Source organism: Sus scrofa, chromosome 3 (genome assembly GCF_000003025.6).
Source record: "Sus scrofa isolate TJ Tabasco breed Duroc chromosome 3, Sscrofa11.1, whole genome shotgun sequence".
Classification (NCBI taxonomy): Eukaryota; Metazoa; Chordata; class Mammalia; order Artiodactyla; family Suidae; genus Sus; species Sus scrofa.
The window spans coordinates 54878238-54890935 of NC_010445.4; the positions used below are offsets into that span (position 1 = coordinate 54878238).

The 12698-nt window shown below is 37.0% G+C and overlaps 1 protein-coding gene across 2 annotated transcripts in view; it reads right to left on the bottom strand.

Annotated features, from left to right (window-relative positions):
* Positions 1 to 12698, bottom strand: part of EIF5B (eukaryotic translation initiation factor 5B) — a 69068-nt gene that overhangs the window by 16479 nt on the left and 39891 nt on the right. Inside the window, exons 10-14 of one of the 2 annotated variants that reach the window (XM_021087192.1) lie at positions 9712 to 9998; positions 5015 to 5122; positions 4732 to 4842; positions 1816 to 1883; positions 1104 to 1245 (exon numbers count right to left, since the gene is read on the bottom strand). In XM_021087192.1, coding sequence (XP_020942851.1) covers positions 1104 to 1245; positions 1816 to 1883; positions 4732 to 4842; positions 5015 to 5122; positions 9712 to 9998 — 716 coding nt within the window. The remainder of the gene's footprint in view (positions 1 to 1103; positions 1246 to 1815; positions 1884 to 4731; positions 4843 to 5014; positions 5123 to 9711; positions 9999 to 12698) is intronic. The other variant, XM_021087193.1, reaches the window with a different exon arrangement.

Consider the following 12698-nt stretch of genomic DNA (forward strand, 5'->3'; position numbering starts at 1 on the left):
TCAATTTCACCAAAATTAGAAGTTTCTCCTCTTCAATATACATAATTAAGAAAATGAAAAACTAAGTCCCTGATTACAAGCATCTATCTGCAACATACACAAATGACAAAGTACTTCTATCAACAACATACAAAGAACTCTTAAAATTCAGTTAAGGCAACTAACAATCTAATAAAAAATGAGCAAAGGATTTTGAATAGATATTTCACAGAGAGAGACAGCAAATTAAGTACATGAAAAGATGTTTGATGCCATTAATCATCATGGAAATTCAAATTAAACCAGTGTAATTTGGCACTACACACTTACTAGAATGGCTTCAGGTAGGGTTAAGTGTTTTCAAAAATGAGCAGAAATTGCAACTCTCAGAAAGTGCTGGTTAAAAAACATAATCTCTTTTGGGAAAATGTGTCAATTTTCTCATGAAGCTGAAACCCAGCAATTCTATTCATAAATACTTCTAAAGGTAAAGAAGACAAACGTCTACACAGGCTTCTGTAGCAATGTTCATAGCTGCTTGATTAAAACCCTAAAACTGCCATCAATCCAAAAGCCTTCATCAGGTAAATGAATGAAATGTGGTATTATCTAGATAATGAAATATTACTAAAGAACAACCTATGATCTATGCAACAAAATGGATAAATGTATAATAACATGAGCAGTAAAAAAATGCCTCACTCAAAAGGTCTCAAACTGTATAATTCCATTAATATGAAATTATAAAATAGGCAAGACTAGTCTACAGTGGTAGAAAGAAGGTTGGTGTTTGGAGCTGCAGAAGGGGCATGCTGACTCTAAAAGAACATAGGGACCATTCTGGGAATATGGAGATAAGTTTGTATTCTGAATGACAGTGGCTATATGTGCATATTTATTTGTCAACATATACTGAACCGGACACTTACCATGAGTACATTTTCCTCTCTTTTCTTCTTCTTTTTTTGGGGGGGTCTTTTTAGGGCTGCACCCACAGCATGTGGAAGGTCCCCCCCCCCGCAAGCTAGGGGGTTGAATCAGAGCTACAGCTATCAACCTTTTTTAACCACAGAAAATTTAAACAGCATATTTTCACAATTTAGTTTTTCAGAAGGAGAACTTACCTTATTGAGTGCAACAATGAAGGGACATTTTTTAGATTTCAAAAGGTTGATAGATTCAATTGTCTGGGGTTCCAAACCATGCATAATATCAACAACCAAAATGGCAATATCACAAAGAGAGCTTCCTCTGTTTCTCAGATTACTGTTGGAAAAGAGGGAAAAAGATGCACAGAAACAGAAATCTTGAAATTAATGCTTTTACTTAAAGAAACTAAAAAATTTAATTCCTTTGTGAAAGCTATACAGAAAGAATGAAATGAAGTACGTGTGTTAAAGTCAAGTGCCATTAACCCTTAACTAGCCAAATGCTTATCTGACAGTGAACTGACATCAGTTGGAATGACTTAGTTCCAGAAGTTACCCCATTATTTCTGCCAATTAATTTTACTAACCAAGATTTTTGCACTAAGGGACATGGCCAAGAGACAACAGGATAAAATTCCATCTGTAATGAGTGTCACAGGAGACAGACCAGGTATGTATCAGGATTTGCTCTTTCAAGGTGGAAAAGACTTCTCTATAAAAAACAAGTATCCAAATAAACTGCTACTAAACCAGTGAGGCACGGATGAGGGCTGGGAATTACAGGTACCACAGATCTCAAAAGAGTACCCAAAATTAGTGACTACTTAGAACTCCTCATTCATTGAAGCTTTAGACTCAATGGTTTCAAGCAGTCTGCTTGATGACAAAAGATGCAAATCGCTCTTACCTGAAAGACTCATGCCCAGGAGTGTCAATAATCAGCATTCCTGGAATCCGTACATTCTCCCTATCAAACTAGAAAAGATGGGGAAACATGGAGAGCTTATTAACAAAGCCGAAACAATGACAGCTTCTTTGCAAAACAATTATTCTGCTGTTAAATCTTCAAAATATGATCACTTTCTTTTCCAAATGAACCGTTTTAAAATAGTCAGTGAGTTGATCAGCAAAGCACAAGTTAATATTTTCATTAGTATCATGATTTTTGTCAAAAAAAAAAAAAAAAGTGAAATGAGAAAACATCTCCCTTGTTAGTCATATAACTTCAATGTAGTCTCTCTCTCTCTCTCTCTCTCTCTTTTTTGCTTTTTAGAGCCGCACTTGCAGCATATAGAGGTTCCCAAGCCGGGGGTCAAATCGGAGCTGCAGCTGCCAGCCTACACTAGGGCCACAGCAACGCAGGATCCAAGCCACCTCTGCAACCTACACCACAGCTTATGGTAATGCCAGATCCTCAACCCATGGAGCCAAGCCAGGGATACTAGTCAGATTCATTTCTGCTGCGCCACAATGGGAACTCTCCCATGTAGTCTACATTTAAACAGGTTATTAGTATGTGACAAATGCCAGAGTACTCATCTGAGAGTGACTACAAAAAGCTGACACACAAAAGGTTCTCAGTATTTGGAAATTTATCTAGTCCAACTTTAACGCAATTCTAACTCTAGAAAATATGCCCAAGTATGTTTTAAAGAAAATTTACCATGTTGACTTAAAATATTAAAGAAGTTCATATCCTGTTTAGTCAAATAATATCATAAACCCTTGATTTTCTGCACAAAGGTACACAAATGAATGGAAACATTACAAGAGGCCAGATATGGACATTCTCTTTTAACCTGAAGAGCAGTGCCAATCAACAAATCTACCACACACAAAAAACTTTTATTTTGCTCATCTAAATAACTTCCCAAAATCTTATCTAGTTGATCTAGGTCAAAATGATTCAAATGCAAAACATTTCAAATGTGTCATCTGGTGGTCCCAAATCAAAATTCACTTATTATTATTTTCACTTCACTGGAGTATAAATGATATAATCACAATATAATTACACCTGTCATACAAAGGTTATCCTGAGAACCTTAATATATGCCTAATAAAAATCATGCTTTTTAACTATGTTCTAAAATAACACCAGATTTCAAGTCCTAGCAAGTGGGAGAATAAGCTATTATAAAATTGCTAGTGACTAACTCAGAGAAATACTAGATCAAAACAACAAAAACTAAATAAAATTTAAATTAGAGGAGTTCCCTGATAGCACAGCAGGTTAAGGATCCAGCATTGTCACTGCTGTGGTGTGGGTTCAATCCCTAGCCTGAGAACTTCTGCAAGCCGTACATGTGACCAAAAAGAAAAGGAAAGGGGGAAAAAAAGGAATGCAAGCCTAAGTCAGTGCCATCCAGAGGGTCCAACATATCTGGCCAGAGCCAGTGCCAACAACACGGCATGAAAAATAAATAAATAAATTACAAATTTAGAAAACTATAATTCAAGAAAACCATCCAAAGATTTTAAACTACATACTGAAACGGAACAACACATAACTGGAATGTTGACCCAGAATAATCACCAAGTTGCAAAAAGACCACATGACTTATAAAGAGAATGAAACCCAGCTTGTAATCAAACTTGAAAGCTAAAGCTTTATGGTATAAGAAACTGGCATAACAGTCAAGGTAATTAACCGAGGAAAATGTGAACCAAGGATTTTATACTTAGCCACTGACTTTCCAGGATGAAGGACACAAAGTAAGTCTTCAATATTCAAAAAACTAAAGGAATATCACTCTTATTACTCCTTCTTTAGGAATTTACCAGCAAACAAGCTTCATAAAACAATTTTGAACAAACAAAACAAAAACTGGAGAGAAAGGCCCTTTCTATATATAGAACTAAGACTAAATAAAGAATAAAATACTATAAAGCACATAATAATACATGCTGTGCATTACACCAGACAGCATGACTTCAACCAAAGATGAGTAAGACTACTAGAATTGTTATCAAAAATACTCAGGAGCCAATCACCAGGCAGACAGAACTATCTCAACACGGTAACAACTGAAATGGATTAAAATACAGTAAACACGCTGAGATCCATGAGTTTATAATAATACAAACCAAACCAAACCCATCACTCCTTTGCCTTTATTTAAAGCTGGTCAATAAAAGGTAAAGGAGCCTGATCCTGTCTTTCCTCCTCCACACCTCATCACTCAATGACCAAAGAGCACCTTAGAACTCTAGAGGTAATCAGGTGATGGGACTGGAATACCAACATTTGCAACCCCTAAACACATGAAACGGTAGAGATTACTTCAAAAGTCACTCCTGGGTGGAAGAAGGGGGTTTTTGAGAGAAAGGGCTTCTGAGAAAACTAGCAAGGTTTATTTCCTTACGTAGGTGACACAATGTATGCATTAAACTAAGTTTTACATTAATCTTAGGGTACTTTATTGTGTTATATTTTGCATAAATAAACTGAGTATGTCCGAAGTAGAGAAATGGAGATAAAGAAAATATAAACAATGTGATAGCAGGAAAAGAGTGGAGGAGGAAATAGAATTTGTGAGCATGGAGATCTACAGTAAATGTGTTAAAATACAGCGGGAAACAGCACCGCTTCAGAACAGCGACTGCCTTCTGGAGCAAAAGGGAAGAAAATGGAATGGGAGGACTCCTACAATAGTTAGTTTTATGACTTTAAAAAAGAGACTGAAGAACAACAGGGCAAAATGGCACCTGTTAATAATGAATGATGAGCAAATGAGTCTGTTGTACTATCTTTTTTTCTATGTTTAAATTTGTATCTTAATTTCTGTCATAGATTAAAACACATGAAATAAAGTATACTTACATTTTTAATCATCTTAGTTTGTTCATTAATAGCTTCAAGAGGAACATTGGTGGCGCCAATCTGCTGCGTGATACCACCTGCTTCACCATCTTGTACGTGTGTGTGACGGAGCTGGGATAAGATAGCAGATTCAGATTTGAATTTCAAAATGCAAAAAGAAGCAAACATAGTAAGAAAATAAATTATTGCAAACAGAACTCCTTATGTGTTTCTATGAGCTTTAGGGAACCATTCATAACTATATATAAAAAGTTATATATCAATGCATACAACATTTTCTTACTTTATCTAGAATTTTTGTCTTCCCTGTGTCCACATGACCAAGTACACAAATAACAGGAGCTCTTAGCTTTTCTGTATTTACATTTTTACTATGTTCAAGTCGTCGTTTCTAGGAATGAAAAGAAAAAACACAAAGTTAAATATTATTTCAAACACTATCATTTTCCTTTAAATTATTTTGCAAGAGAATGCCACAATCTGCATTCAAGTTGTATGCTGATTTAACTACATGAAATTGCATTTTATAGTGTGAACTTTATAACCTTTGGACAAGGAGATATCTTGTCCAAAGAACAGATTTCATGGCAGCACTACTGATTAGGAATAAGAACAGTGTAAAATGTGGGCTCAAACTTTCTATATACTTTGATATGGCTAATTTTAGTGGAATATAAAGAAGAGAAAAGGAATTGTCTTTTTGTCACACTTACTATATAGCACAACCTCTAACCTACGTAGGGGTTAGTTAATATAAAAAGAGGTATATTCTAGCATTCAAAAATTTCATTGGATCTTAAGAATTATTAAAAATTTTAAAGCAACATATTTCAAAACTTTATCCAGTGTGCAAATGCAATACAACTTTTCACTTAGGAGAGGGTTAATGCAAGCTTCAGCCTAAGACATCCACCTGACATCACTTACCTTTCTAAGATACCACTAAGCATGAGAAAGCTTGTCCTTGAACTGCAATGTTTTTCTCTGTAGCATTTACTTCTAAATACTTCAGCTTTCCGAGAACCAAACGAAAACACAAGGCAGCAGTTCCTCTTTAAAATAACAGCCTTTCAAGTACAATAAGGCTGGCATTCAAATGAAATAAAGCTTTCATAAAAAGTCTTTAGTAATGTCATTTACAAAACCATTTTCCATCCAAAAACCATTTTTGCATGAACTCTCTCATTTCTACCAGTAGACAATGAATCTTTCTATAGAAACTGTAAGGAAAAAACATTCTGAAATGTCAAAAGTGAGATGCAAGTATTTACTAGCAAAGAGTACTAATCAGCCACTTCACAATACATAGGACTCCAAAGCAAACGGCAAAGCAAAAGCATTTACTCATTCCTGGCTTAACTAACACCTTAGTTAGGGCTTGACATGGCTGAAAATTGCCTTTTGCTCCCGTACACGATGAACTGTTGAAATTTCCTGGGGAACAATGTAGTTTAGAGACTTTGACTCCGAAATTCTACCTCTAACATATCTGGCCTAAAGCAATGGCAAGGTGAGTATACAGAGGAGTCTGTGTACAACAGTGTTTGTCACTGGAGTATTGTTTATACTAGCAAAAAACAGCAACTACTTCGTCTTCCTTAGTAGAGTACTTCTCAATCTGTGTGTCCTATATCCCAGGGCTCCTCTATCTGGTTGCATGTGAGTGGTGACCTCGATCCACCAAGGAGATTCTTACTAAGGGGAGATGTCAGAAAACTGTAACACGTAGCAAGGTTTCAGAACAATCATTTTTGTTAGGGACTGAATTGTGTCTCTTCCAAATACACTGAGGCCCTAACCCCCAATGTAACTTATTTGGAGAGAGGACTTCATTTAACCTTTCTATTACCTCCTTAAAAGCCCTAAGAGTAGAGCCCTAATCTAGCAGGGCTGCTGTCCTTAAAAGAGAAAATTAAAAATCTTTCTGAGCACTTACAGGGGAAAAGCCAGGTGAGGACACTTGCAAGGAAGGAAGAAGGTCCTCACCAGAAAACAACCCTGCAAGCTCTGGAATCTTGAATTCCTAAGTCTAAGAACTGTCAGAAAATAAATTTCTGTTGTGGCAGCCCAAGCAGATATACAAGGTTAAATTAGAGTCCTTCCATAAAATGGAACGTAATAGAGGCTAAAGGTGCTGAGGCAGAACTTCGTAAATGATGGAATGAGGCACTCAGCAAATCCTCTCTGCAAAATTAAAAGATAAAAACTGGACAGAATAGTCAAAACAGCCACTTAAAGGCTCTAAGAAATTGGCCAAAAGCATGTAACAAATTGAGAAAATCTACCGACCACCAGCAAGAGCAGCAGAAGCCTGTGGGGTTCTGGGCCGGAGCTGCTCCATCACAAGGCTCCCCTCTCAAGGCTCCAAGGGAGAAAAGTGGTCCTCACGGATGCCAGTCAGATTCATTAACCATGGAGCCACAATGGAACTCCCAGGAACTCCTATTATTTTTAAATAAATTATGGAAACTCTAGAATTAAGTGCATTAACAAATTTAAAAATTCATTAGAGGAGCTTAACAATACGTGTATCCTGGCAGAAGAAAAAACATCAAAGAACTTAAGGATGAATTAATAGAAATTATACAGGCTGATCAAAGGAATGAAGAACAATCGATAGAGCCTGAAGTGATCTGTGGGACCCCCTCAAATGCACCAATGACAGAGAGGAGAAAGAAATAGGCAGGAAGGTTATTTGAAGAAATAATGGCACAAAACTTGCAAAATCTGATGAAAACATTTAATCTACAACATCAAAAAACTCAGTAAACTTGAAGTAGGATAAATACAAAAGATCTACACCAAGACACATTCGAATTAAATTGCTAAAAGCCAAGATCAAAAGGAAAATCCTGACAGCAAGAGAAAAATCACTGTGTATAGTGAACCCAAGAAAGAGTAACAGCTTAATTTTCATCATCAAAAGTGGAGGCCAGAGGCAGTGAAATAACATAGCCAAAGAATTAATAAATAGGAGGAAAAACTGTCAGGCAAGAATCCTGCATGCAGCAATATTATCTTTAAAAATGAAGGTGAGGAGTTCCTGTTGTGGCTCAGTGGTTATCGAATCCAACTAGTATCCATGAGGACGTGGGTTTGATCCCTAGCCTTGCTCAGTGGGTTAAGGATCCAGCATCCCTGTGGCTGTGGCACAGACTGGCAGCTATAGCTCCGATTCAACCCCTGGCCTGGGAACCTCCATGTATGCCACGGGTGCAGTCCTAAAAAAAAGACAAAAATAAAAAAATAAAGAATAAATAAATAAATAAAAATGAAGGTGAAATAAACAACTTCCAGATTTAAAAAGATCAACATGACGGGAAATATCTCAGAAGTTTAACAGGATGAAATGAAATGACAACAGATGGTAACTAAAACCAAATGAAGAAATGAGGACTCCCAGAAATATTAGCCTATAAATATATTTTTCTCCTCTTACTTTAAAAGATGTAAGATCAGATAAGACATTAATAACACCACTGTTTTATTGGATTTAGAACATTCATAAACCTAATATACGGTGACTAAATCACATCTCAACCAAGCTGTTTAAAAACTGTTGATCTAGAGATCCACAGCATATTGTTACATGAGACAGAAAAGAATATGCTTATAAAGTTTATAAGTTTATAGGGAGTTCCCGTCGTGACTCAGTGGTTAATGAATCCGACTAAGAACCATGAGGACGCAGGTTCAATCACTGGCCTTGCTCAGTGGGTTAAGGATCCAGCGTTGCCATGAGCTGTGGTGTAGGTTGCAAACGTGGCTGGATCCAGTGTTGCTGTGGCTGTGGTGTAGGCCAGCGGCTACGGCTCCGATCAGACCCCTAGCCTGGGAACCTCCATACGCTGCGAGAGCGGCCCTAGAAAAGGCAAAAAGACAAAATAAATAAATAAAGTTTATAAGTTTATAAAGTTTACCTAATTTTAATCAGTTATTTTTTTTCATCGTGAGGCTCGTAAACACACTGATGAACAGGACAGTTCTTATTACCTCACTGGGGAGTGACATAATGTGTAACTTGGACTTTCTTTCTTACACCCATTCTGTTTAAGTCATCAAACAGTTCACAAAGATTCTCTCATGTTTAGGTACAGAGCAAGAACTGGCTTGAACAGGTGCACTGGGAAGAGGCAGAGATACAACCAGGAGAAGGGAAGGAAACCCAACTGACTTATAGAGTGTAGAAGCCAGAGACACTGCTCAACTCCCTAAAAAGAGAAGTCTCTCTCCCCGAAATAGAGAATTATGTGCCCCAAAATGTCCATAATGCTGGGACTGAGAAATCCATTCAGAAAATATATCTAGATGCCACAGGAGAAGGCAAATACTGATATATAGGTATTAAAACAAAAACTTATAACGAAAATTATACATCAAAAGATTAAGAAAAGGAAAGATGAAAACGTTTTTAGTTTTTCAGATACTTCAGCATCCTCAAGCAAACTAAAGTAGTTTTCAGTGTATTATTTATGCTAGGTTGACATCATTAAAGAAACATTACTGAAGCCTCCTAAAGCCTACTGTATTAAGTACAAACAACAATAAGCCAGCTAGACATGTGAACTTTACTAAACAGAAGCCTTATTAACTCACCAGATTTAAACAACTGAAGTGATCAGATGCTGCAGACTAACTAACCTAAAAACTTAAGGCAAACACTCAACTGGTGTTTATAAGAGAGGGCATAAAGCTCAGAATACTTCTGCATACCTATAAATCACCAAAGAGCACATTAAAATTTGGAGAAAACAAGAAAAAATGATGAAGAAGTCACCATTTTGACTTAGTAAGACTGAGGTCCTTGGGTTAGACCAGTGTCAGAGATTTACCATGTCTCAATGTTACAAAAACTGGACAAAGCTACCACTCTGAGACTATATTTTTAAAAGTGCTCCTCAATAAAAGCCTTTTGTGTGGTTCTAATAATTACAGAGGAATGGGAAGGAAAGGAGGAAAGAAAAGAGGAAAAACAAATACCTCAATCCTCCGTTTTGCTTTGTCATAAGCCCGTTCTTCTTTAGTTCGATCGTCGTCTGAGTCATACTCAGATTCTGAGCTCACTTCTTTACTTGGCTTTTTATCTAAGGTTTTCCCTGCATCCTTCTCATCTGACACCTTTTCATCTTCTTCATCAGCTTCACTGCCTTCACTCTCTCCTTCTTCCTCCTCCTCCTCTTCACTCTCTTCTTCTTCCTCCTCCTCTTCCTCCTCCTCCTCCTCTTCTTCAGGGTTTTCTTTTACTTCTATATGCACCGTGTTTCCTTCTTTCAGGAGATCAAAGATTGTGAAATAAAGGAAAGTTAAAAGTAAGACATTTCTATCAAAATAGAGACCTTAAAGGAAAAATAATTCTAAAAGTGTACCAGATAAGGCAGTAACATTATATCATTAATTACAAATGAATATTTTCACACCTCATATATGCAGTGTCTGTCTAAATGTTACAAGGAACTTAACAGTACAAACCAATGCATTAATCCATACTTAAGCTAATAAAGAAGAAAAACACGCCTAAGGCCAGATACAAGAGAAGACAGAACCCAAGGAGGTGAACACTATGCTTAGTACTTGTTTCCCCTTGGGGTCACCTGCTGATCCTGGGGGGAGGCACAGCTGAAAGGCTAGGCAGTGCTCTTACAGCCTCTCAGAGCTGAGGGGTCTGGGCACTGGGAGTTCAGGCCTATCAAGGATCTCAGGGGTCAGGCAGATGGACACTGGTTAATGCCCTTATTGTGGGGTGAAATCCTGAAAACTGGTACCCAAGCAGGAAGGAGAAACAAAAAGTAAACAGGACAGCCCCATTACTGGCAGATCATCTTCAGATCCTCTCAATTCTAAATGTGGAATAAGATGATTCTATATTGCTTGGTCACTTCTGGCAGATGTACACATAAATTCTCTCTGGAGGAAGAAAACACCAACCTTGACATCCAAGTACTTCTATAGTTTCAAACAGCTGAGGAGAAACTCAATGAACCAGAAAACAGAAGAAACAATCTAGAATGAACCAGAGACCCAGCGGGTGAAAAATAATGAAAAGAGGCAAAGACATAGGGATACAGTAAGAAGGTCTATCACAGGCATGACCTGAACTCCTGAGGAGAGACAGCGCCTCCCAGCACTGCAAAACTGGTAACACATAGGCAGAATACATACAAAGAAAACAAACGTGGCTACATCATAATCAAACTGATGAAAACCAAAGACACATAAGAAATTTAGGTTGACACCTGACTTTTAAACAGAAACAATAAATATCTTTGAAGTGTTAAATAAGTAAAATTACAAAGAATGCCTCACTCAGTATTTCACCCTCAAGAATGAAGATGAGATAGATATTTTCAAAAAAGCAAAAACAGAATGTCTCAGTAACCAATTCATACTAAAGTAAATTCTAAAAGGTCTTCTTCAGACAGGAAGAAATGATCCTAAAGAATGTTAGAGATGCAAGAAGAAATGAAGCAGGACAAAAAGCTGAGAATGTGGGTAAACTTAAAAAAAAAAAAATTAAAAAAACTTTAAAAAAAAGGCTATTATGGGGTTTAAAACAGAGAATTAAAATAAATGAGAACAATGTATATAAACTGAGAATTGGTGCAGTCACTGCTGTGGGCACAATGGGTTAAAGAATCCGGCGTTGTTGCAGGTATGGTAGAGGTCGAGGCTGTGGCTCGGGTTCAGAAGTCCCTGGCCCAGGAACTTCTATGTGCTGTGGGTGTGGCCATAAAAAAAACTTTTTAATTAAAAAAAAAAAAAATTTGAAGGAATTCCTGTCATGGCTCAGCAGAAACTAACCTGACTAGTATCCATGAGGATGTGGGTTTGATCTCTGGCCTTGCTCAGTCAGTTAAGGATCCGGCATTGCCTCGAGCTGTGCTATAGGTCACAGACATGGCTCATATCTGGTGTTACTGTGGCTGTGGCACAGGCCAGCAGTTGTAGCTCCGATTCGACCTCTAGTCTGGGAACTTCCATATGCCACACCTGCAGACTAAAAGAAAAAAAAAAAAAAAAGAAAGAAAACTGATTGAATGTTTTCTCACACATGCTATGGCCTTTACATCACCTGGAAAGAAGATAAAGAAGGTAACAGTAGTTCCAAGATCCACACTAGGAGTTCCCTGGTGGCTTAGCTGTTAAGAATTCAGCACTGTTGTGGCTCAGGTTTGATCCCTGGCTCAGGGAATTTCTAGATGCTGTGGGCGTGGCAAAAACAAAAAAGGGAAAGAAAAGCAAAGATCCATGTTAAAAATCTCTAGAGTAACCACTAAAAATAAGCAGAAAAGCATAAGACTTCCAAACTCATGGAAGGAGAAAAAAAAGTAATAATAAAATTTCCACCAATCCAAAAGAAAGGAGAGAAAAACAGAATAAATAAGAACTTGGTACACTGATGAAGTACACTGATAAATATAAAACCAATATACTTCTCTGATCATGTCAAATGTTAGATGTAACGGGCCAAGTATTCTAGGTAAAATACACATCGACAAAGTGGATTTAAAAACCTCAACTACATGCTGTTTAAGTAGAGAGAAAGAAAATTAAAGATAGGAAAAAAAAATCGTATCAATTAAGTCAGACTTTAAAGCAAAAGACATCACTTGAAATAAATAAGTGATAAAACAGTCAACTCATTAGAAAGATAAAAGACAATAACATAGCACTAAGATATATAAATCAAAAATTAGTAGAACTCAGGGAGAAACAGATAATCTCCAAAGCAGGATAGGAGATTTGAATACACCCTTCTCAGTGAGAGGGGGAAAAAAGCACATCAGAAAAAAAGCTCAGAACATAAAAGACCTTAACAAAATGATCAGCACACTTGACTAAATATAGAGAATGTGGCACCCAACTAGTGCAGAATATAAACCCTGTCCAATCACATATGAAACATTTACAATAACCATCCATTTGTTGGGCTGTATATTAAGTCAATATATTTCAAAGGACAGAACCAT